This window comes from Crotalus tigris, unplaced genomic scaffold, assembly GCF_016545835.1.
Source record: "Crotalus tigris isolate CLP2741 ecotype Arizona unplaced genomic scaffold, ASM1654583v1 scf7180000018256.244077, whole genome shotgun sequence".
NCBI classification, from domain to species: Eukaryota; Metazoa; Chordata; class Lepidosauria; order Squamata; family Viperidae; genus Crotalus; species Crotalus tigris.
The window spans coordinates 101272-124246 of record NW_024096907.1 but is presented as its reverse complement, the minus strand read 5'-3'; the positions used below and the strand labels follow the sequence as shown (position 1 = coordinate 124246).

At 40.0% G+C, this 22975-nt stretch overlaps 1 protein-coding gene across 2 annotated transcripts in view; it reads right to left on the bottom strand.

Annotated features, from left to right (window-relative positions):
• Positions 1 to 22975, bottom strand: part of RPRD1A (regulation of nuclear pre-mRNA domain containing 1A) — a 98616-nt gene that overhangs the window by 24865 nt on the left and 50776 nt on the right. Inside the window, exons 2-6 of one of the 2 annotated variants that reach the window (XM_039349298.1) lie at positions 21977 to 22106; positions 21245 to 21351; positions 21078 to 21163; positions 13655 to 13781; positions 13382 to 13557 (exon numbers count right to left, since the gene is read on the bottom strand). In XM_039349298.1, the coding sequence (XP_039205232.1) occupies positions 13382 to 13557; positions 13655 to 13781; positions 21078 to 21163; positions 21245 to 21351; positions 21977 to 22106 (626 nt within the window). The remainder of the gene's footprint in view (positions 1 to 13381; positions 13558 to 13654; positions 13782 to 21077; positions 21164 to 21244; positions 21352 to 21976; positions 22107 to 22975) is intronic. The other variant, XM_039349299.1, reaches the window with a different exon arrangement.

Below are 22975 nucleotides of genomic sequence, written 5' to 3'. Positions count from 1 at the left end.
GCTTGTCTGCACAAGATATTAAAGATATAATGGGAAATGCTGTGTCCCAAATCAGGGAGGAAATGAAGCAACTTCTTGAACAGAGCAAGTCTGAAAGTAAAGAGGAAATGAAGGAGCTTTTAGTGCAGAATAATACTATTCTGAGGCAAGATATAGTTTCAGCTTTATCAGGATTGGCTTCTGTGGTCGTGAAGCTGGATTCCAGAGTGGAAGAAGTTGCAGAGAAAGTAGATTTCCTTGAGTACAAATTCCAAGATATGGAAAAAAAGATGGAAACTTCACAAGATGATATTCTTATGTCTCAGTATAGACAAATGGAATATGCTTTGAGAATCAGGGGTCTTAAAGAAGACATGAATCAAGATCTGATGGAGATGGTGATTAATGATCTAGCTGTTGTTTTAAATACAGATAAAGATGAATTACGTAGAGAAGTGGAAAAAATTTACAGAGTTAACTCTTGGATTGCGAAACAAAAGAATTTGCCAAGAGATGTGGTGATCTACTTTGCCAAGAGGTCTCTGCGTAATGAGATTATACAAGCTTTTTATAACAAGAGGTTCCAGATTGCTGCCCAAGATGTCATCATTTTAAAGGAAATCCCATCTAAAATTTTAAGAAATAGAAAAGATTTTGCTTTTTTAGCTAATGAACTTAAAACAAGATTGATGCCATTCAGATGGGAGATTCCGATGGGTATTGTTTTGAGCCATGCGGGGACACGTTATAGACTTAATACGGTGGCCAAAGCTAAAGAATTTTATAATACGGTCCTGGGAGCAGGCTCATTTTCATCTATGACTCAGAAAGCTTTGGGCGGCAAAGAGGTAGAACAGCAGTCTGAAGGACTAGGTTTGATGGCTGCTGGAAAATTACAGGTGGAATGGCTGCGTCAAACAGAGGTCAAAGAGCAGAGAATGACCAGTGCAGCACATAAACGTAAGGAAAAGGAACAACAGAAGAAAGAAGATAAAGAATCTTCTCATGAGAGTGCTTCGATGGTGGTGGGAGGAGCAAGACCCAAGAGTTCTGCAACACATTCTTCAGTGGCAGATCTTCAGGCAGTCTTCTCCAGGCTCCTGGTTGAGGGAGATGGCAAAGTTCCTGACCTGGAATGCTAATGGTCTCAATTCTCCGCAGAAAAGAAAGAAAATCTTTCATTATTTAAAGCAACATAATAATGATATTATTTGCTTGCAGGAAACTCATATTCTACTTAAAGATCAAAAATACTTAGCTAATGCTCGCCTGGGATCTCACTTTGTATCTCCTGCCCCTGGAAAAAAAGGGGGTGTGGTTATTTATGTTAAGCAAAGTCTACCAGCTTGTCTGGTAGAATCAGATCCTCAAGGAAGATATGTTATGATTGAACTTGGCTTATATGGTAAGAAAATACTTATAGTGGGATTGTACGCACCAAACCAGCAACAGGAACAATTTTATAGATTGTTACATCAGAAAATAACTTTGTTGGATTATAGGTCTGTGATATTAATGGGAGACTGGAATGGTGTTTTAGATACACAAAAGGACAAAAAAGGTTCTTCTACTTTTTTTAAACAGGCTAAATTACCTAAAGCCTTTTTTGATTTGAAAGAGGACTGGGAGTTGAGAGACTATTGGCGTGAATGTAACCAAGAGGAAAGAGACTTCACTTTTTTCTCAGATAGACACCAATCTTTTTCAAGGATTGATTTCTTCTTGATTACGACTGACTTATATAATAGGGTGAAGAATGTAAAAATTTTTCCTAGGTCATTGACGGATCATAGTCCAGTCTGGATGGAATTGGCTGCTGAAAAAGAGGAGAGGAGATCTTGGAGGGTGAATGAGAATTTATTTAAACAAGAAAAAAATGTTCAAAACTTAAAGGAATGTTCCCTTATACATATTTTGCTTTAAATATGTATAAGGGAACATCAATGTCAATGGTATGGGATGCAGGTAAAGCCTTTATGTGTGGGATTTTGATAAAAATGAATAATGTTCATAGACAAAAGCAGATTCAGAAACATAAAGAATTGGAAGAGGAGATTAAATTAAAAGAGAAGTCTTTGATTTCAAACCCTTCAGATGAAAAGGTTAAAGAAGCTATAAAGTTGTTAAAAACACAATTTAATATGTTGATGGCTGACCAAGTCGCAACTAACTTAATGTTTATGAAGCAAAACACATTTTGTAATGCTAATAAACCAGGGAGATGGTTGGCCTATCAATTAAGAAAGAAACAGAGACAGAGAATTATAGATAAAATAAATTATAATAGTAAATTGGTTTATCAGAAAGAGCTGATTAAGAAATCTTTCTTGGATTATTATCAGAAATTATATAAGAGCACCAATGTACAAACTTTAGATATAAATAATTATTTAAGTAAGGCTAATTTTCCTAAACTAACAGAAGATCAGAAACAAGAAATTAATGGTTTAATTACTAATGAGGAAATTGTAATAGCTATTAAGCAATTAAAATTAGGTAAAGCGCTGGGTACGGATGGCTTGACATCTATTTATTATAAAACCTTAGTAGAAGAGATGACTCAACCTTTATGCGAGCTTTTTAATAATATATTACAGGGTTTAGAGATTCCTCCGTCATGGCGCAGTGCTTTTATATCTTTGATTCCAAAAGAGGATCAAGATCTTACCTTACCAAAGAATTATAGGCCTATATCTCTCTTAAATGTGGATTATAAAATATTTGCAAAAATTTTAGCTAATAGGTTTATGAGGGTTCTGCAGCAGCTTATATATAAGGATCAATCGGGCTTTATAACTGGAAGGTATATGAAAAATAATGTTAGACAAATTATTAATTTATTAGAATATCTAGATAAGAACAACCAAATCTCTGCAGGGCTGATATTTTTAGACGCTGAAAAAGCCTTTGACCAACTGAATTGGCAGTTTATGTTAAGATTAATTAAGGAGATGAATTTTGGAGAAAAAATATCACAAGCTCTAGGTGCCATATATCAAAAACAAACTGCTCAACTTATTGTTAATGGGGGTTTGTCAGAGGTTTTTACAATAGAAAAAGGTACAAGACAGGGATGTCCATTATCACCGTTATTGTTTGTTCTAACATTGGAAATTTTGTTGACCAAAATTCGGGAGTCGCAAGAAATAAAAGGAATAGAAGTTAACAAAAAAGAATATAAGTTAAGAGCTTTTGCAGATGATTTGGTGGTTACTCTGTCTCAACCTACTTACTCTGTAGTAAAGTTATTACAACTGATTCATCAATATGGATGTGTCTCGGGTTTTAAAATTAATAATAATAAGACCAAAATATTACCTAAAAATATGACTAACCGTGATAAACAGATTTTGGTTAATTTAACAGATTTTGAAGTTGTTGATAAGGTAAAATATTTGGGGGTCAATTTATCTGTTTCTAATGTAAAATTGTATAAGAATAATTATGAAAAGTTGTGGATCAGGGTACAGAAGGATCTGAAGAATTGGGATAAGTTACAGTTATCTCTTATGGGTAGAATTGCAGTGATTAAAATGAATGTCCTACCAAAATTTCTTTTTTTGTTTCAAATGCTACCTATTTTAAAGAATGAGCTTAACTTAAATGAATGGCAGAAAGGCATTAATAAATTTATTTGGGCAGGGAAAAAACCAAGGGTAAAGCTTAAAATTATGCAAGATTTCCGTGAGAGAGCTGGACTCAAGGTACCGAATTTGAAATTATACTATGATGCTGTGGTTTTAACATTGATTAGTGATTGGGTAAATTTAACAAATGTAGACATACTCCATCTGGAGGGTTGGGATTTACTTTTTGGATGGCATGCCTACTTAATTTTTAATAAAAAAGTGGATCGAGCTTTTAAATCACATATTATAAGGATTTCTTTACTTAGGGTTTGGAGGAAGTATTATAAGAGTGATTTTAAAATACCCTTATGGGCCATACCTTGGCATGTGATAGAGGGGATAAAGAGAGGAGTTAAAATGGATAGGGTTTCTTATACACAATTACTTAAATGGGATGGTCAGAGTTGGCAGTTAAAATCTTTGGAAGATTTAGCACATGAAAATATTACCTATTCATGGTTTCAATACAGACAAATAGTGGACAGATGGAAGATGGATTGTAATGTGGGCTGCCTTAGAGAAGATGAAAATCTTTTTAAACAAGTAAAGGATCAAAAACAAACTCACATTAAGAGGGTTTATGGGGTTCTAGTGGAATTGGATTCAGAATCTGAATTAATTAAAGACTGTATGATTAAATGGGCACAAAATTTTGGTGAGCCAATCCCACTGGATACCTGGGAAATTATCTGGGTGAGAAATGTTAAATTTACACAAGCCCAGAACTTCAGGGAGAATTTTTATAAGATGTTTTATAGATGGCACCTTGATCCACAAAAAATGTCTCTTATGTACCCTGACTTACAGCCTAAGTGTTGGAGATGTGGCTGTTAGGACACCACTTATTATCATATCTGGTGGTCGTGTAAAAATATAAAAGCTTTTTGGATTAAGATATGGTGGAATATTCAAAGAATTTTTAGAAGGAGGGTAAAATTTACTCCGCAATTATTTTTGTTAGGTATTGTTACTGATTGTGATGCTAAGGAGGTTATATTAATGTTAAATTTGATTACAGCTGCAAGGCTGTTAGTAGGGCAATATTGGAAGAAGGAATCTTTGCCTACCTTGCAACAGTGGTTTTTTAAAGTTTCTTATCTGGCAGAAATGGCAAAGATTTCGACTTTTTTAAAAGGGCAATCGCAAGAGAAATTTCTTGCTGTATGGGAAAAATGGATAAATTTTATACAATATAAATTGGATATAAAAAATATTATTTAGCCTTTTTGTAACTTGTATATAATTTTTGATATTTTATAGATTGTTTTCTTTTTTTTTCTTTTTCCTATTTCTTTTTCTCTTTCTTTCTTTTTTCTTTTTTTCTCTTTTTAAGTATTTTTTTTCCCTTAACGTTTATGTCATATATATTTTATTATTAATTATTTTATAAGTTGTAAAAATTTGATTAGGTTTCTTAAAATTTTAATTAAGCCTATATTCAGCTCTGGGAAGCTCGGGGGGGGGGAATGGAGGGGGTGGTTTGGGAGGGGTTGGGTGAGGGCTGTTTTGTTTTGTTTTTCTTGTTTGTTGTTGTTTTTTTGTTGTTATTTGTAAAAACTTTTAAAAATTTTCAATTAAAAAAAAAATGACAAGGAAACAATAGGCCCACTAATGCAGGGCTTTTCAACCAGTGGTACGGGTACCACCTGTGGTACATTGGCACCTGGCAGGTGGTACGCGACCATCCTTGAAAAGTGGTAGCGGGGGAGGGGAATGAGCTGAACCGGTGACAGCACCATACAAGCCTGAGCGAGAGATGGCTGGAGTTGCAGGGCTGTCAGAACTCAGCGGAAGCACCAGATCAGTGCCACTTTCCAGCTGATCGGCACTTCTTCGGGGCTGTCAGGGCTCAGTGGAAGCACCAGAATCAGCGCCAGAGTCCAGCTGGAGGTTGGTGCTGATCCTGGTTCTTCTGCTGAACCCTGAAGAAGCACCAATCAGCTGGGAAGCAGCACTGATCCTGGCACTTCTGCTGAGCCCAGAAGAAGCATTGATCAGCTGGAATGTTGCAGCATCTCCAGGATCTTGTGATTTACATTCAGATACTTGGCAACTGATTCATATTTATGACGGTCACAGTGTCCCCGGGTCATGTGAAGTGACCAAAACCTGATGCATCCACCCAGCAGACGGGGGGAATAAAAACCAAACACCCCCACCCCACCCCCACTACCAATTCTCAACAGAAATGCTCACAACAATGAAAACCTCGGACAGTAGGAAGAGCGCTGCCAGGTGGGCAGGCAGGTGTCTTGCTTGGCTGTGGCTTGGGGGGCACTTTTTCAGTGCCATTGTAATTTCAAACAGTCACTAAGTGAACTGTTCTAAGTCGAGGACTACCTGTACTTTATCACTTTTTTCCTTTTTTTTTTTTTTTTTGAGTCATCAGGTTTTTGACACCTAGCTAGGCGACTGGTGGTAGTCGGATGTTGCCATATCCTAAAAGTGGTACAATGGGTGAAAAGGTTGAAAAGCCCTGGTCTAATGAAGGGAAGGATTTGGGATGATATTATAGTGGTCTTCCAGTATTTGAGGTGTGTCACAGAGAAGAGGTCAATCTACTGTATTCTCCAAAGCACCTGAAAGAAGGATAAGTAACAGATGGAAGATTAAAGTGATCCAACTTCTAACTAAGGAGAAATTTTCTGACAATGAGAACATCTAATCAATGGAACAGCTTACCTCTGGAAGTTGTGGATGCTCTATCACTGGAGGTTTTCAAAAGACTATATAGGTATTTGACTGGAATGGTATAGGGTCTCCTACCTGAGCAGGGAATTGGACAAGAAGGCTTCCAATGATCCTTCCATCCCTATTATTCTATGTTCTAACTAGACCTGAATGAGTTCTACATCAAAACATATCAAGCTTCAATATGTTAAAAGAATCCTGATGCCTGTCTACAAATGAAATCCCATAATCACGAATTTCCAGATATTAAGTTTCATGGCACAGAGTAAACACCACAAAATCAGCAAATAAAAATATGCCTGGAGTGGGGGAATGAGGTACGCAGATCAGATGCAGATGCTTGGGGCTGTGCCCTCTTCTGCCTATACAGACAATGGCCGGACAGACAGGAGTCTTTGGACAGAAGATCCTGCAAGGCAGTGACTAAAGGTCACTATAGGAACAGTCAGGGAAAAAAATTTTTCCTCACCTCCTCACCTAGTCCAGACAAGAGCAGTTTATATCTCTCTCTCCCCCAGTCTGTGGCTGTAACAGCAGACCACGATCAAAACGGATCTCTTCCTTTTCCCTCTTCCTTCCTCTTGCCTTATTTTCTTGAGGAACCTCAGATCCTTACCTAAAGGGATCCCTTCTTTGCTTGCAGGGAAAAGGAGTCCGGGTGGTAGCCCCACCCCCAAGGGAAAATGCAGCGGGAATCCGCTTGTTCAAAATGGCGAATGGGAGGAAGCCACGCCTCCTAAAGATAGCCCGGGAAGCCACGCGGTTTAAACAATGGCGGATCTTTGAATTCAGTGGTAAGGGAGACTCCTTTGGTTTTAAGGGGCTGCACCTCTCCTCTGAGGGAAGGAAAATAGCGTTAAGGCTCTGTCCTAGTCAGGGCTGCTTTTCGCGCCGCTCAGCTGATCGATGCCGAGCAGCGCCGCAGTTTGCCGCTTCCCGCGCGGCTCAGCTGTTTCGCGCTGAGCGGCGCCTCAGTTCTGTCGGCCGAGCCGAGCCGGCCACTCAGCTGTTTGTCGGATCGGAGGGCGACGAACAACCCGGTGGGATCCCCGCGCCAAACAGCTGCTCGGCGGGCCGGATATCGACGAGCGATCCGGCCCCGTTCCAAGCCTCCCCTGCTAGCCGCCCTGACGCCCCACTCACAACTCCGCCGATCCTGGCTGTGCCTTTTAAGTTCTATCAGCTACCAGAGAGCTTTTCATTCAAATGGAAGGAAGAGGCTTCTTTCCCTTTTCTTTTGGGATAAATTCCTATTGTTCTGAGAGCTGCTTCTTGCACGTCTACCAGGCTTCGAGACTGAGTTAAAACTGGGGTCACGCCCAAAGGAAGGGGTGTGGCCGAAGTTTTACCCAGTCTGCCAGGCAGGAAGGCCGTCATAGAACCCATTTGGACTCTACAGCCATCCTGCTGGAGAAATAACGCCTTTCAGAATATACTAACGTACAGGTAGTCCTCACTATATAACTCCTCTGTTCAGTAACCATTCAAAGTTATGACAGCACTGAAAAAATAACTTTATAATTAGTTTTGCACAACCATCAATTTTTATGACTTTTGCAATATCCCAAGGTCATTTGATCGTCATCTACATGCTTCAAAGCCAGCTTCCATCAAGCAGTCAATGGAGAAGCTGGCAGTAAAATTGCAAGTTACAATGCCTAATTTAATGACTGTGTCAGATTATAAGTCTATTGGGGTCACATGATATCTTGCTTAACAACTGTGTCACTTGGTAATAGATTTGCCAATCCCAATTGTAGCTGTTAAATGAGGATTATCTGCAACAAGAGAGTTGATCCCATGCCAATAACACAGTAGAATGCTTGGGCCTAAACAGAGCCTATTACACTGGTCTACAAGGAGAAAGCCTTAGAAATGAAAGTAGCTCAATTTTATCAGAATTGGGTCACTAATAAAGGAAAATTAAGTCCTGTGTATTAATTGGCTCATTTCCAAGATACAGCTTCAGTGAAAATTTCATCAAAATAATTCAAAATTATGAGGGGGATGTACGATTATGCTTCATAACTTTTCTACAAAATGTGATATAGCAATGAGAACGGTGCCACACCAATTATTATAAATTTATCTTTTTATTGATACCAATAACATAACTTTCTATTCATTTATTGATTTTTCACGTAACATTTCATGCTTTTTGCACGAAAAACTGACAAGCTCTAACATCAGATTAAATGACAAGGTTCCATCTTTATTTGGTATCTAAACTGCGCTTTTTGGGTTTTCTCTTGTGAACTGCAGTAGAATCATCCCTGGGGAGATTCCAGCAGTAATCGGCATTTTTTCTCCATGCCTGTAATATTCTGGTGGAATCTGTCCCCATGATCATCATTCACTGCCCCAAAGTTCAAAGGAAAATAGTCTAAACGTTGAGTGTAAGAGGTGAATTCTTAGTGACACGTTTGCGTCAAGTGCTTTATAGGACCTAAGTAAATTTTCTACCTGTTTTTCAATCATCTGCCTTGCTGTTCCCGAGAAACTCCGTTGCCACAAACTTGAAGGCTTTCCATGCCTTCTTTTCCTTGCCACACAACAGACGATCAGACTTTTCATCTCAGAGAAGTTCTTGAATCTGTGGACTGACAAAGACGCCTTCAGTGATTTTGGCTTTAAGTCTTAGAAACTTTTTATAGAGATATTGGAAACCTAGTTTTGTTTTGTCCATCGCCTTTAAAAAGTTCTGAGATCCTGACAGCACTCTGCAAGAGGTTCCACTGTTGTAATCTGGAGTCCAGTAGCTCTGCCTTATTATTAGGCAATTCCAAATCCCTGACCAGGTCATTTAATTCTGTGAAATTAGATGTGGTTCAGGAGGAGCATACAGTGGGCTGAAGTTTAGGTCTGCTGACATCGATGGCTGCATCTTGCTCATCATCTGAGTGGAGAGAGTAGGATTCTGGTGGATCTGGAATTGGCAAATCCTCACCAGAGCGTACAGTGCAGATGGAATGTTTGGATATTTCACAGTCTACTTTTTTTCTTGAAATCCCTTTTGCAATTGGGAGAACTATGCAAAAATAGCAGTTGCTACGATTGGTAGGATCCCTCCATATCATTGGCACTGCAAAAGGCATGGACTTTTTCTTCTTATTTAGCCAATGATGCAACTAAGTTGTACATGTAATGCAACAGTAATGGGGGGCCCAATTCTTGACCCGATCCCATATTTTGCATCCAAAATATAGGTGGTATGCCTTTTTTACCACTTTTACTGCACTTCTGAGATGCAAATGTAACCTTGCCACAAATGTAGCAGAAGTTGTCTGTGTGGTTTACAGTTTCAAGGCATCTTGGCTTCTGAGGGAAAATATCCTGCAACTGTTCCTTGAAAATGTTAGGCATTGACATTTTCACAAGCTACCAGATGTAACTGTATGATGCGTAGATCTGACTAAGATAAATGTATCTTGCAATTAAAGAATAAATTACAGATATGTAATAGTCTTTAGTCTCAAAGTGAAGATAAATTTATATACACTTCCATGTGGTACCATTTTCATTGTTCTACTGTACTTTGTTGAGAAGTTATGAGGCATCATAATCATTAGACACCTCCCTCCCTTGTAGGCAAATATACTCTCCTGTGTATAAATCTTTATTGTGAAATATCTTGACAACTTTAACCAACAACACCTTTATCACCTGTTTTCTAATTCATCTCATCAAAATATGTAAGAATTAACACATTTTATCTCGGAGGTCAATAATTTCCCAAAATTTGTAGAACAGTTCTGATAACGTAATGTCCAAAGTGCTCTCACGATTTCATTCTCTCCCTGAGGTTACTGTTTAGGCAGTCATGTTTATAAGAGACATACTATTCTATTGTCAAATATTGAAGTGTTGTAAGAAAAGATTTACTGTTTTTAATTGTTTTAGATGGACTCCTATATCCCTAACATGTAATTTTACTTTGGAGGGTGCAAAGAAATCTCAACATGATGTCATGTGACGTCGGGACTTTTCCCCCATTGCAGGCAATGGGGTGGGCACGGTTTTGGTGTGACGCATCCAGCCCGTGGGCCGGCAGTTTGACATGCCTGGTTTAGAATATTCTTACAACAATATATGCATACGCACACATGCATACATACAGAAGTTTAGAATAACCAATTACAATTTGATTGATTGAACTGATAACCAATAAATACAACTTATATTTAGATAACAGCAAACAGTTTAAAAAATAAGTTGTTTTTCAGTTTATGAGCATTTTTAATGTATCAGTATAAGTATGCGATCTATTCTCCATACAGGTCTACACAACTAAGGAGAACCCAATTAAACAAATGAATTTAAAACATTATATACGTTTGTTTATTGAGGAAAATTCTCTGAAGCCATATGTGATGCCAAATGTATGTGAAATTCTAGAATTATCAGCACATTTGAAGGGAAAATTAGTCAAGTGTTTCAACTGAGAAAATAATCAAATCCTGTGGGACACTAGTTACTGAAAGCAACAGTTCACATACTTTTGCTATACACAAACATGTAGCTATAGATAAATTTCCTCAATAAAAAAAGTTTTCTGGATTCTCTTTACCAAGTTTAAGGTCTTTATCAAGTTTAGGACATATTTATCCAGGAATATTGGAATTTTAAGAGTTCACAATTTTAAACTATATTTTTCAGCATGAAGAGATGTTATACTTCTCACATCTTTTACTTTTTCACATAATTATTTCTTTACATAATCCACCATTCTTCAATTCTGCTAAACACAGAATATAATATTTCTTTTTCAGGTCAATTGGAGCATTTGGACTTTAAGTGGCATGTTGAGATCACATTCCTACTTTGGCAATGTCCAAGATAAAAAATATTTAATTGAAAAATCTCCATGTATTCAATAGTTTTTCCCTACTACATTAATATGATAGCTTGAGACAACTTAATTTAAATGATTTGTGGGGGATCTCAGATTTTCAAGGGCCACGTATGGTTCTTAGGACTTAATTATACACACTTGTTCTAAACAACAGATATTGCAAACTGACAAGGGAAGATTTTAATCTTTATGTCGCATCAGAATAATATTAAGACTATCCTTTCATTCTTAAAATTTCAAAAGCAATCCACAATTCTCTATAACCCAGTGGGCAGAAAGGAGGAGAAAAAGAGGAGGAAAAAAAGCAATCAATCCTATTAACAGAGGGAGTTCCCATCTCTCATATATTCATTCATATACATACACAACCTAGTTATTCATGCAATTTAATATTGCATGCACAGACATGTTTACTAAGTGATTTTCTAATAATCTCAATAGACAATATTAAATTGATGAACTCAATTGTATAGAAATTAATTTTAATGAATTTCATTTAACACATTCAGTTTGATGAGAATGATTGGTATACAGCTTATTGTAGTTTAAGCAAAACTGATTTGTCAAACATACAGGTATAAGAATTATTCTTTTTCAGAAAGAGGAGACAAAACAGGATTTTGATTCTGAATTTTATTTTTAGCAGGATGCATTACTAACAAAAGATGTCACTATAAGAAGATAATATCCATGTTCCTCACCTGAAATAGAAGCTGGATATATATTAATGACATGTTACTATCAAAACTGTAAGATATTACCCACCCTCATGGAGGATAGAAGGATAATAATATTAGGTTTTTGTTATATGCTGTTGAGTAAGAAATTATACAAGTTTAAGGTACACATATGAAGAACTGGTATGTAATCTGAATTTAAAGTTGTTAAATCAGGTTAAAAGTTGTCAATTTTAATAAATAGGTCTATCAGAATCACCAGTGTTCCAATTTCCTGAGGGAAAAAAGTGAACAAATTTATGGCATTCAATCAACCAACATTTATTCAAAAGTACAACTACTAGAATATTTACCATAAATAATGATTGCTAAATAACCTATCACAGTATTTAGTATTTTAGAGACCAAGTGCCCAAAACCTACTTATGTATCGTCAGGTGCCAGGTGAGTGTGGCCCATTGGGTGGGTGTGCCTGCAGTGATAATGGCAGACTGGGTGGGACTAAAAAGTTCAATCAATCAATTCCAACTTTGCGAGATCTTTTTTTTTCCCACAAGAAGTTGAAATTGATTGATTGATTGAATCTTTATTTTTTTGCACATGGCGGCGGAGGCCTAAAGGGAAAAGGTTTTATAATACCCAGCTGAAGGCCTAGGACTGGGGTGACAGCGCACGTGCCCACAGAGAGGGCTCTGTGTGCCATCTGCGGCATGCGTGCCATAGGTTCGCCCCCATGGACCTATCATCTTAAAGCTCTATATGTAGTTGACTTATGACAATTCATTTTATAATTGTTTGAAGTTATGATAGCACTGAAAAAAAGTTATCTATGATCAGTCCTTGGGCTTATCACTGTCACAATGCCACCATAGCCACTTGATCGTGATTCAGGTGCTTGGCAACCATCACACATTTATGACTATTGCAGTGTCTTGTGGCAATCTATAATTGCCATTTGCAACCTGCTAGCTGGGTTCCCACCAGCAAAGTGAATGGGGAAGCCAGAAGAAAAGGTCACAAGTTGCAGTCACATGATCTCTCACTTAACAACCAAGGTGATTTGCTGACCATGGCAAAAAAGACTGTAAAATCAGGGGCATTCATGTGATGCCTCACTTTATGACATACAGCTTAATGATGAATTTTCTGGTCCCCATTGTGGTCCTAATAGCTTTTTTTTTTCTAGGTAGAATTTTGAAGTTAATAAGTATGACTTTTATACTTTTGTTTTAAAAAATTCAATTTTAAACACTTGAAACTTCTAAGTTGAAAAAAAATCAACTTAAGACTTCTACAAAGAATGCAGATAATCTAGCATTAAATTTCACCTCACAAAAGGCTGATAAAAAAAGTATATTTGTGATTTATTTTTTCCACAGTGAATGTATGTACTTTACTGTTTAATACTTCAGAAGAGTTAAAACCACCTATTATGAGAAAGCTGAAGTATCTTATGATCTAAACACATCCTGTGGGGAAAAGCAAACATAGTAAAGAATGTTAACTAAGGGAAAAAAAGCTGGGGAAAAGAACTACCACAATAAAACACGCACTTCCAATGTTTGTTCTTTCTCTGACAGGATTTCTTTTTGGAATCGTAAGAAATCTGATAACATCTGATTTAGTTGTTTTCTATCATCAATTTCAGCTGCCAACCTGCCATTGTAATCCGCCAGCAACATACATGAATCATCTACCATCTTGGAAAGCTGTTCTCCTGATTCTTTGTCTGCAAAGTGAGCAAAAATGTATTTAAAATTCACATTATAAATTATCCAATTAAGTATAATATTCTGATACTACAATTATAACATAGTTTGCCTAACCTGTGATTCTGTTAAGCAAAGTTGCATCTTGAACCTCTAGAGGTATTGAGGCTATCCTCTGATGAACTGCTGCATCTCCAGAGGTTGCATTTTCTAATTCTTGTAATGCTCTTATAAGATCCATCGTCTATAAAAAATGTGTAAGTTTGAAAAATTACAAAATAAAATACTACAAAATAATAATAGAGCTGAGAAAAATTGCAATAGTTATTCTTAATTCAACTGAGAACAGAACTAGAGTATTCTTATTCAGAATACCAACCAATCATGATTTTTTCCAGGATATTTCATTACATTCTCACTCTCTATCCCAGTTTCTTTTCCCTGTCTGGATTTTTCCCAATCCACTGCTACTGTGGCTTCTGATGTGTGGTACTTTTTAAAAAATTCATAAAAGTTGACTTTTTAAAAAATTCATAAAAGCTGACTTTTCAGTTGAATCAGTTGATTCCCAAGGATTTTTTTTTCTTCACTCTTTCTGTACTTGTACTAAACATGGGATCTGTTAATATCAGCCTTTCTGTCAATGTGTGATACAGTTTTGGCAACAGAACTCTAGAGGAATGTAAACCAATGTATCTTCTAGTACATATGCAGGCCCACATTAAAATATCATACTGAATCTCTGGAATTGGCTATTTGAAAAGGAGTGTAGCCTGTGCTGGAGTGGACTGCATTATTGTAGGCAACTTCTGCAAAAAAGGAGTAAGTCCGTCCAATCACTTTGTTGGAAATTCAAAAAACATCTCAAATATTGCTCAAGTACTGAATGACAACGTTCTGTTTGTCCATCTGACTGAGGGTGATGGCTAGATATCAGTCCGAGTGGTCCCTAAGAGGGATAAAAATTCCTTCCAAAATGCAGATGTAAATTGCACTCCCCTATCAGAGATGATGCATTGGGGTGCCCCGTGCAATCTGTAAATGTCCTGGACGAAAAGTTTTGCTAAGGCCTTTGCAGTGGGAGTCTTTTGGCAAGGGATAAAGTGCACCTGTTTGGAAAACAAGTCCGTGACTGTCCAGACAACCGTATTCCCATTGCTTTCTGGCAATTCCACTATAAAATCCATGGCTATTTCCCTCCAGGGGGCTGAGGGATTTGCCACTGGTTGTAATAGTCCTGGCAATTTCCCTTGCAACCACTTTGCAGTTGCACATTTTGGGCAGCTGGCTACATAACTTTCTATGTCCTTTTTTATTGATGGCCACCAAAATTGCCGTTTAGTTAAGTGTAAAGTTTTTACAAATCCAAAATGCCCTGCTGATTTTGTGTCATGGCAAAGGTGCATGAAAGTTAGTCTTTGAGTTGTTGGTATATATAACTTTTCCCCTACCCAAGGCAACCCGTCTCTCATTGTGCACACATGTTTGTTTTTCTGGAACCAGTCATCTGTTTCCAAACTTTTTCTGAATTCAATCCCAGTTTGGCTGTCCAGTTGTGGTTTTATTTTGGCTTGGGTTCTTGTGGTTACTGGTGCTGCCAGTTGTGACTCTGTCATTATTGGTCTAGAGTCTGTGGTTCGTGCGCTGTTATATTGAGGCATGCGAGATAGTGCATCTGCCAGGAAGTTCTTTCTTCCTGGTAAATGTTTGAGCTTAAATTGGAATTGGTGAAAATGCTGGGACCAGCGGGCTTGTTTGGGATTGAGTTTCCTGGAAGTTTTCAGGGCTTCTAAATTTTTGTGATCAGTCCACACCTGGAAGGGGATTTTGTTGCCTCCCAGGAACTGTCACCACGTGAGTAATGCCCAACATATCCTGTATGCCTCCTTCTCCCATACGGGCCAGTGCTGTTCTGTTTCCGTGAGTTTCTTGGATGTATATGCACAGGGTTGCAATACTCCATCATCGTTTTCTTGTAATAGAACAGCCCCCACTGCCACATCACTTGCATCTGCCTGTATTACGAAGGGCTTGTCCATGTCTGGGTGCCTTAGTACTGGTTCGGCAGAAAAAAGTCTCTTTAGTCTCTCAAACGCTGCTTGGCACTCCATTGTCCATTTAGTGGCTGGCTAGGTTTTACTGAGGATGCTCCTTTCGTTTTTAGTAAGTTAGTGAGTGGCAAGGCTATCTGGGGAAATGAGGGGATGAATTGGCAGTAAAAGTTTGCAAAGCCCAGGAAACTTTGTAGTTGCTTTCTTGTGTGGGGTGGTGCCCAATCTACTACTGCTCTGACCTTCTCTGGGTCCATTTCAATGCCCTGGGGGGATATGCGATAACCTAGGTAGTCTATCCTTTCCTGGTGGAATTCGCATTTTGAGAGTTTGGCATATAGGTGGGTGGCTCGCAGTTTCTTTAAAACCGCTCTGACAAGGTTGACATGCTCCTCTTTTGTTTCAGTAAAGATAAGAATGTCGTCCAAGTAAACAAGGACCCCCTTAAACAGGTGCTCCCTTAGAACGTCATTGATTAATTACATAAAGACTGCAGGGCCCCCTTGTAATCCAAATGGCAAGACTTTGAATTGATAGCACCCCATGGGGCAGTTAAATGCAGTCTTCCATTCGTCCCCTTCCTTAATTCTCACGTGATAGTAAGCTTCCCTTAGGTCTAGTTTAGAAAATTTTTTCCCTTTTGAGAGGTGTGACAGCATGTCTTTTATGAGGGGTAGAAGGTATAGGTTGCTTTCACTGATTGTATTCAGGGCTCTGTAATCCACGCATAAGCGTAAAGAGCCATCCTCCTCTCTAAAAAGGACCAGGGCAGCCACTTTAGGCTTGGCTGGCTCAATGAAACCTCTCTCTAGATTTTTTTTAATGAATCTTTCCATTTCCTCTTTCTCCTTTGGGCTCATGGAGTATAATCTGGGCTTTGGGAGTTTTGCCCCAGGCTTGAATTCAATGGTACAGTCTGTGGGTCGGTGGGGGGGGGAGCTCATCCGCCCTCTCCTCACTGAAAACTTCAGCAAGGCCTCTGTATTCCTCTGGTATTTCTGTTAGTCCCTTTTCCTCTCCCATGGATGCTTTTTCTATTCTTGATTCTGGTAGCCCATCTTGGGGTTTTAAGTCCATAGGGTCCCCCTTCGGGAATTTGATTTCTGTCGTCCTCCAATTTACCCAGGGGTTCCATTTTTTTAACCATTCCATCCCTAGGATCATTGGGCATTCCATGCCTGGGGTCACCACAAACGTTATGTCCTCCTCACGTTTGCCCAGGGAGAGGTGTATTGGTAGAGTGGCTAGGGTAGCTGGAACCCCCCCCCCGCTATGGATCCATCTAACTGGCCAAATGAGATTGGTTGTTCCAGTCTCCTCGATGGAATGCCCAGATTCCCCACTAGTGTCGGGCTAATGAGGCAGTGGGTGCAGCCAGAGTCTATTAAGGCTTTCACCTTCACGGCTTCGGGCATGGGGGGAATTAACATAGTCACTGTCTTAAGGATGGGTGTGAAGCATCCACCTTCCAGGGGTTCGCCCTCCGAGCTGTCATCTGAGGCGTCCACCGGCCCTGCGGTGTAGGCTGGAGTTCTTTCCCCCTGATGAGCAGAAGTGGGGGGTTCCGCAATTTCCATCACTCTCATGGCAGTTTCTTTTGGCTTAGCTGAAGACTTTCCGGATTTGCTGATTGGGGATCTGTCTGGGTTGTGCTGGGGGGCTTTGGAGCGGCATTCTACAGCTCAATGCCCTTCTCTTCCGCCCTTGAAACATCCCATTTGCTTCTTGGCTGTAGCCAATGGTTTCACTGGTTTGTGTGTCAACTCAGGAGGGGAGCGGCTCCATTGTTTTCCTCGGCGGTGTCTCTTCAATATGTCGATCTCTGCTTCCTCTGCCAAGATGTACCATTCCTCAAATTGGTGTGGGTCCCCTCGGGGCAGGCAAACGTCATAGAGGTCATAATTTAGTCCGTCTTTGAAATGGCTAAGGAGGATGTCTTCTAGCCAGTTCAGTTTGTTGGCAATGGCCCGGAATTCTTGTGTATATTCAGTCACTGGGCGTTTGCCTTGCCTCATCGTTTTTATCCTTTCGCGGGCTTTGCGATCAGCCAGGGGGTCTTCAAATCATCTTCTCAGAGAGGACATGAAACGGTTGAAGTTACTGAGTTCTGGGGCATTGGAGTCATGCAAGTTCACCACCCAATCTGCAGCTGGTCCGTCCAGGGCAGATTGCACAATCCGGATGCGGGCTTTGTCGCTGGGGATGTCCCGCCCGTATTCCTCCATGTAGCTGAGGACTTGGGTTAGGAAAAACCCCAAGCGTGTTGGCTCCCTTTTGAATTTCACCTCCAACGGCGGACGTCTTGGAATGGATCGGTGCCTCCGTTGTTGGTGGTAGTGTCTTCCTTCCAGATCGCCATCTGTGTTTCGGTAGGTGGTGCGGACTACTGAATCAGCAGATGTCCCCGGGGTTGCAGGTTCCACTTCCCCCTTGGTATCTCTCCCTTTGCGGCTCCAGGAGCTGAGGCGGCCGTAGGGCTCAGGATTCTCCTCTCCTAGGGAGCTGAGAGTTCTCTTCATCAGGTCAATAGCTTTCTCTAGGATCCAGTCTGAGTACGGTGCCCAGCTTTCTCCCTCTTCACTTGTGTGCAGGGATTTCTCCATTTCCTGCTTCCATTCTGGTTGCTTAGCCCCCCGTCTCAGGGTCACCTTTCTTGATTCCTTTCCCCACTCACTTTTCTTTCCAACGCCCATTGACCAGCGAGGCTTGTGGTCCCATGTCTCCATCACTTCTTCTCCTGAGGAATCTGACCTCTCGGATCCCAACATCTGGCAAGGTTCCAGTTGGGGCAGCGGCTCTCTTTCCAGGGAGTTTTCCCCCTTTCTTGCTCCATTGTCTGACATGGTAAATTTTTGCAAAATCCTCCGGCAAGGGTCTCCCTTCCAGGTGGATTAATTTTGCAAGTTCTGTCTTATGTAAGGACCCACCCCACTTTGCATCTTAAGAAGACAGAACTCTTAGAATAATTCTTCCAACAACTATCCTTTATTAAGAGAAAATGGTTGCAGGCGTTCTAGACAGGACTTGGGGTCCAAGCTCTCCCATTCAAGGTTTTAAGGGTTAGGGTTAGGGTAGCCAGTAGCCCCACCCAATCACCCCCCTCTTCCAGTGACAGTCTCAGGCATTACACTCCCACCCCTTTTTCCTTACTGCCGGCTGGATGGAGACTTCAAAGAAAACTACATGAAAGGTAGTAGCCCCATTCTTATGGTTAGTTCTTTTGGCGATACACACATCCAGTTCCTTTGAAGTGTACCAAAGGCAATGAAGGCCATAAAGCCCATTTGTTCACCCCCTTCCCTTCATCGTATGACAGAATCCATAGAAGGCAGAAATGGGGTTTTTTATAATTGATAACTAGAGATGAAATATAATTGGATTCTGACATCCAGGTTGACATTTGGCAGCTCGAACCTTAAGCTCCCTCCACAGATTTTCTATAGGATTAAGCTCTGGAGACTAGGCCATTCCAGGATCTTAATGTGCTTCTTCTTGAGCCACTCCCTTGTTGCCTTGGCCGTATGTTTTGGGTTATTGCCATGCTGGAATACCCATCCACAACCCATTTTCAATGCCCTGGCTGAGGGAAGGAAGTTCTCACTCAAGATTTGACAGTACATGTCCCCGTCCATTTTCCCTTTGATGCAGTGAAGTTGTCTTGTCCCTTTAGCAGAAAAACACCCCCAAAGCATAATGGTTCCACCTCCAGGTTTGACTGTGGGGATGGTGTTCCTGGGTTCATAGACAGCATTCCTCCTCCTCCAAACACAGCAAGTTGAGCCGATGTCAAAGAGCTCGATTTTGGTCTCATCTGACCACAACACTTTCACCCAGTTCTCCTCTGAATCATTCAGATGTTCATTGGCAAACTTCACACAGGCCTGTACATGTACTTTCTTGAGCAGGGGGACCTTGTGGGTGCTGCAGGATTTCAGTCCTTCACGCTGTAGTGTATTACCAATTGTTTTCTTGGTGACTATGGACCCAGCTGCATTGAGATCATTGACAAGATCTTTCCGTGTAGCTCTGGGCTGATTCCTCACCGTTCTCATGATCACTGAAACTCCATGAAGTGAGATCATGCATGGAGCCCCAGACCAAGGAAGACTGACATTTTTTGTTTCTTCCATTTGCAAATAATTGCACCAACTATTGTCACCTTCTCACCAAGCTGCTTGGCTCTAATCTTGTAGCCCAGAGGTCTCCAACCTTTCCAGGCTCACGGCCCAGAGTGAAGGAGAGCAGCTTCCAAATTGTTGCACTAGTGCAGCACTAGTGGTCCTGTTTGCGCATATGCAAAATCATGAAGGAGAAACGGCACGAGGCTGGGAGTCAGGTAACCAAAGAAAGGCAATTCCTGTGGGAAGCGAGGATTTCTTTCCTTACCTGCCCCACTTGTTCCGAGGCCACTTTCTGCCATGCCGCATTGCGCTCACCAATGGTCCGCCCACCTTCCCTGAGCCTCCACCATTCCACCTGCCACTTTGGTCAGCCTGGCAGCTCCCACCTCAGCACCCTGCCCGCCTCTACCCAGCATTTGCCCCAGGGCTGCAGGGGCTGGCCTGGCACAGAAAGGACATGCACCCTCCCCCCCCCACCACGCAGTGTAAGGTTCCCTCCCTTGTTTAGTGCTTTTATACTGCAAAGTTCCATCTGTTATTGCATTAAAGTCTCCCATTATACAGAGATTTTGATAGTTCAATTCTAATTTTTTTAATGTAATTTTTGGTAAAATTGTTCTTGCTTATATCAGTATCTGTTTTTGATCCATCATTATTTCCACCATTAATATTCTCCCCTCTTTATCCACATAAATTTGTTTAGGGTTCATTGTTTCTTTAATGTATAGAGCTGTTCCTCTTTTCTTTTGAAGTGCTAATGCAAAGTGAAGTTTACCCATTTTCGGTTGTTTTAACAACTTATAGTGTTGTCTCAAGAATTTAGAAAGTCTGATTGAACTTTTTTTTTTATCGGTAGTCCCACAAACACGCGGTGAAGGCTGAAAAGTGGACAGAGAAACGCAATGCAGCTGAAAGACAGGTTAGTAAAAAAAATGCTTGGGGGAGGCGAGAGCGTCTGGGTGGAGATGGAGGTGGCAACCTTACCCTACGTGGCTTCAGTACGTGTCTGGCAGGTGGAGGGAAGCAACGTATCCACCACCATGCTCTCGCCGCTGCGTTGCTTCTCCATCCCATACACAGGCCCCGCCTCACCCCCACATGCTTGCACCTACTGGTGCCGGTACTGGCAAAAAGTAAGCACTCCCCCAAAGCAAAACCTAGTGCTTACTTCAGAGCCCAAAAGACAGGGAAACATGGTAGTACCCAGCAAAACAACAATATGGGGAAAACACAAGAGACAAAAAGCTTATAGTTGCTGGAAAAACACCCTATCGATCTCTTTAGAAAAAAAACACCTCAAAGTGCAGTATCAACAGAATGTTTAGAAGCAAGACATTTGCAGTTGTTATTTTTATACATTGCTAGTACCTGGGGAGGATCACATGGAGAGCTTTGTGCAGAGCAATTATTTTCAATCTTTATCTGCTCATATGTGCGTTTCCTTGGGTTTCCATCTAGAAATTAAAAATTAAAGATTTAAAAATCAAGTATAAAGTTATACAAACCATAAAAGGCTGCATATGAAATTTACTTACACAAAGCTTGTCTAAGTTGTTCCAATACATCATTTTCATAAACAGACCTTTCTTCCCAAATAGATAGCACACGGCCCAGATGCTTTTTGCAGCTATCATCAGTTTCACTATGATGGCAAAAAAGTCATCAATAGAAATGGAAGAAAAATAAGTAAACAGAAACTTATCTCAACAAACTTCTAGACACCTTATTTGTTTTATACAAATTTATTTCAAGTCACCACATTTTAATAGATTGTTATCTGTATTTTCAGTCAGAAAAACAAAAGTTTCTGCATATCTGAATAGCTCCCATGTTAACTCTTTTCAATTTTTGGTGATAGTATGATCTTTTGGACATAACAGGATTTTCTATTGGAAGTTCATCATATGATCGTTTCAAATGTCTGAATCTTGATATTCACATTGTTAAGATTAAATAATGCTGCTTACAAACCTCTGGTCCAATTAAAATCATACATTGGTATAGATTTAGCCTTACAACAATCATCTTTCATCTATGCCAATTACAAGTCCAATTCTATACACACAAACACACACACACACACACAGCCCTTCCATTACACTCACTCACATACACACACACTTATGCATTCACTTTAGTTCCATTTTTTAAATCAAATCAAACCAAACAGCAATCTATATGTCAAACTTTCATTATTCTAGGATGATGATTTTTGCCTAGAAAAAAATAGTTCTTTAGATTAATATACTGAAAGGAATGTACTATACCTCGATACGTGTTTAAAAGCTCCCACTATGACAGGTGCAAAATCTTTTGTAAACTCTGGTCCTTTTCTTTTGCTATTCTGAATAACATCATTAGCCAGATACAAAAAAGTTAGCTTCCTGTTTGATTTGGCTAAAAAAAGAAACAAACAAGGAAAGAAAGAAAGAGAGAGAGAGAGAGAGAGAGAGAGAGAGAGAGAGAGAGAGAGAAATGATTGTAGAAATCTAAACTAGATTGAACAGTTTTTGTCAAATTCATATTTGCATACGAGATAATAAGACAGTAGTTTCAAATCCAATGTTAGTTATACTGCAGCGCTCTCGCTCTCTTCCCCCCTCCCTCGCCTCTTCTATGTAACATACTATATAAGTTAGTCATTTGGGTTTCAAGAAGACATGCTGTTGTGCAGTTCATTTATAAATATAGAGGTGGCTATGCAGTTCCAGTGGAGAGTCTAGCACAATGAGAACACTGAAAGTCCATTGCTATAGTAATTCCGTGTGTTATTCTGTGACATCATTACAGCTTTCTATCAATTTGGTGGCACCTGTCTTCAAAGCCAATGCAGGTTTTAGAATAGAGGCCTTGCCTCTGGATTCTGTCAGCGGCAATTTATAATTCCCTAGGCTGGATGTCACAGTGAAGCAGGATTTCATTCATAGTGTTTTTGTAGCACTTGCATGGTTGACCTCAAGATCTTTTATGGACTCCACTCACTATAAAGCAACTAGCATGGCATACAACGATCATCCATTCTGATGATGTGTCCTAGCCATCTCATCTGGCTCTGATAATCAGGGATTCAATGCTGATGGACTCTGCATAATCCAAGTCCTTGAGGTTGGACTTCATGATGAAATGACAGGGCAGGTTCTTTACAGCGGTGAAATATCAGCTGCATTTGCCATTTCCAATGTGTGTAGCCCAAGTCCTATTCAATCTGTGTTTTGCTTGTATGTTGTTACATGCTGTAAAAGTAATCTGACTTACAACCATTCATT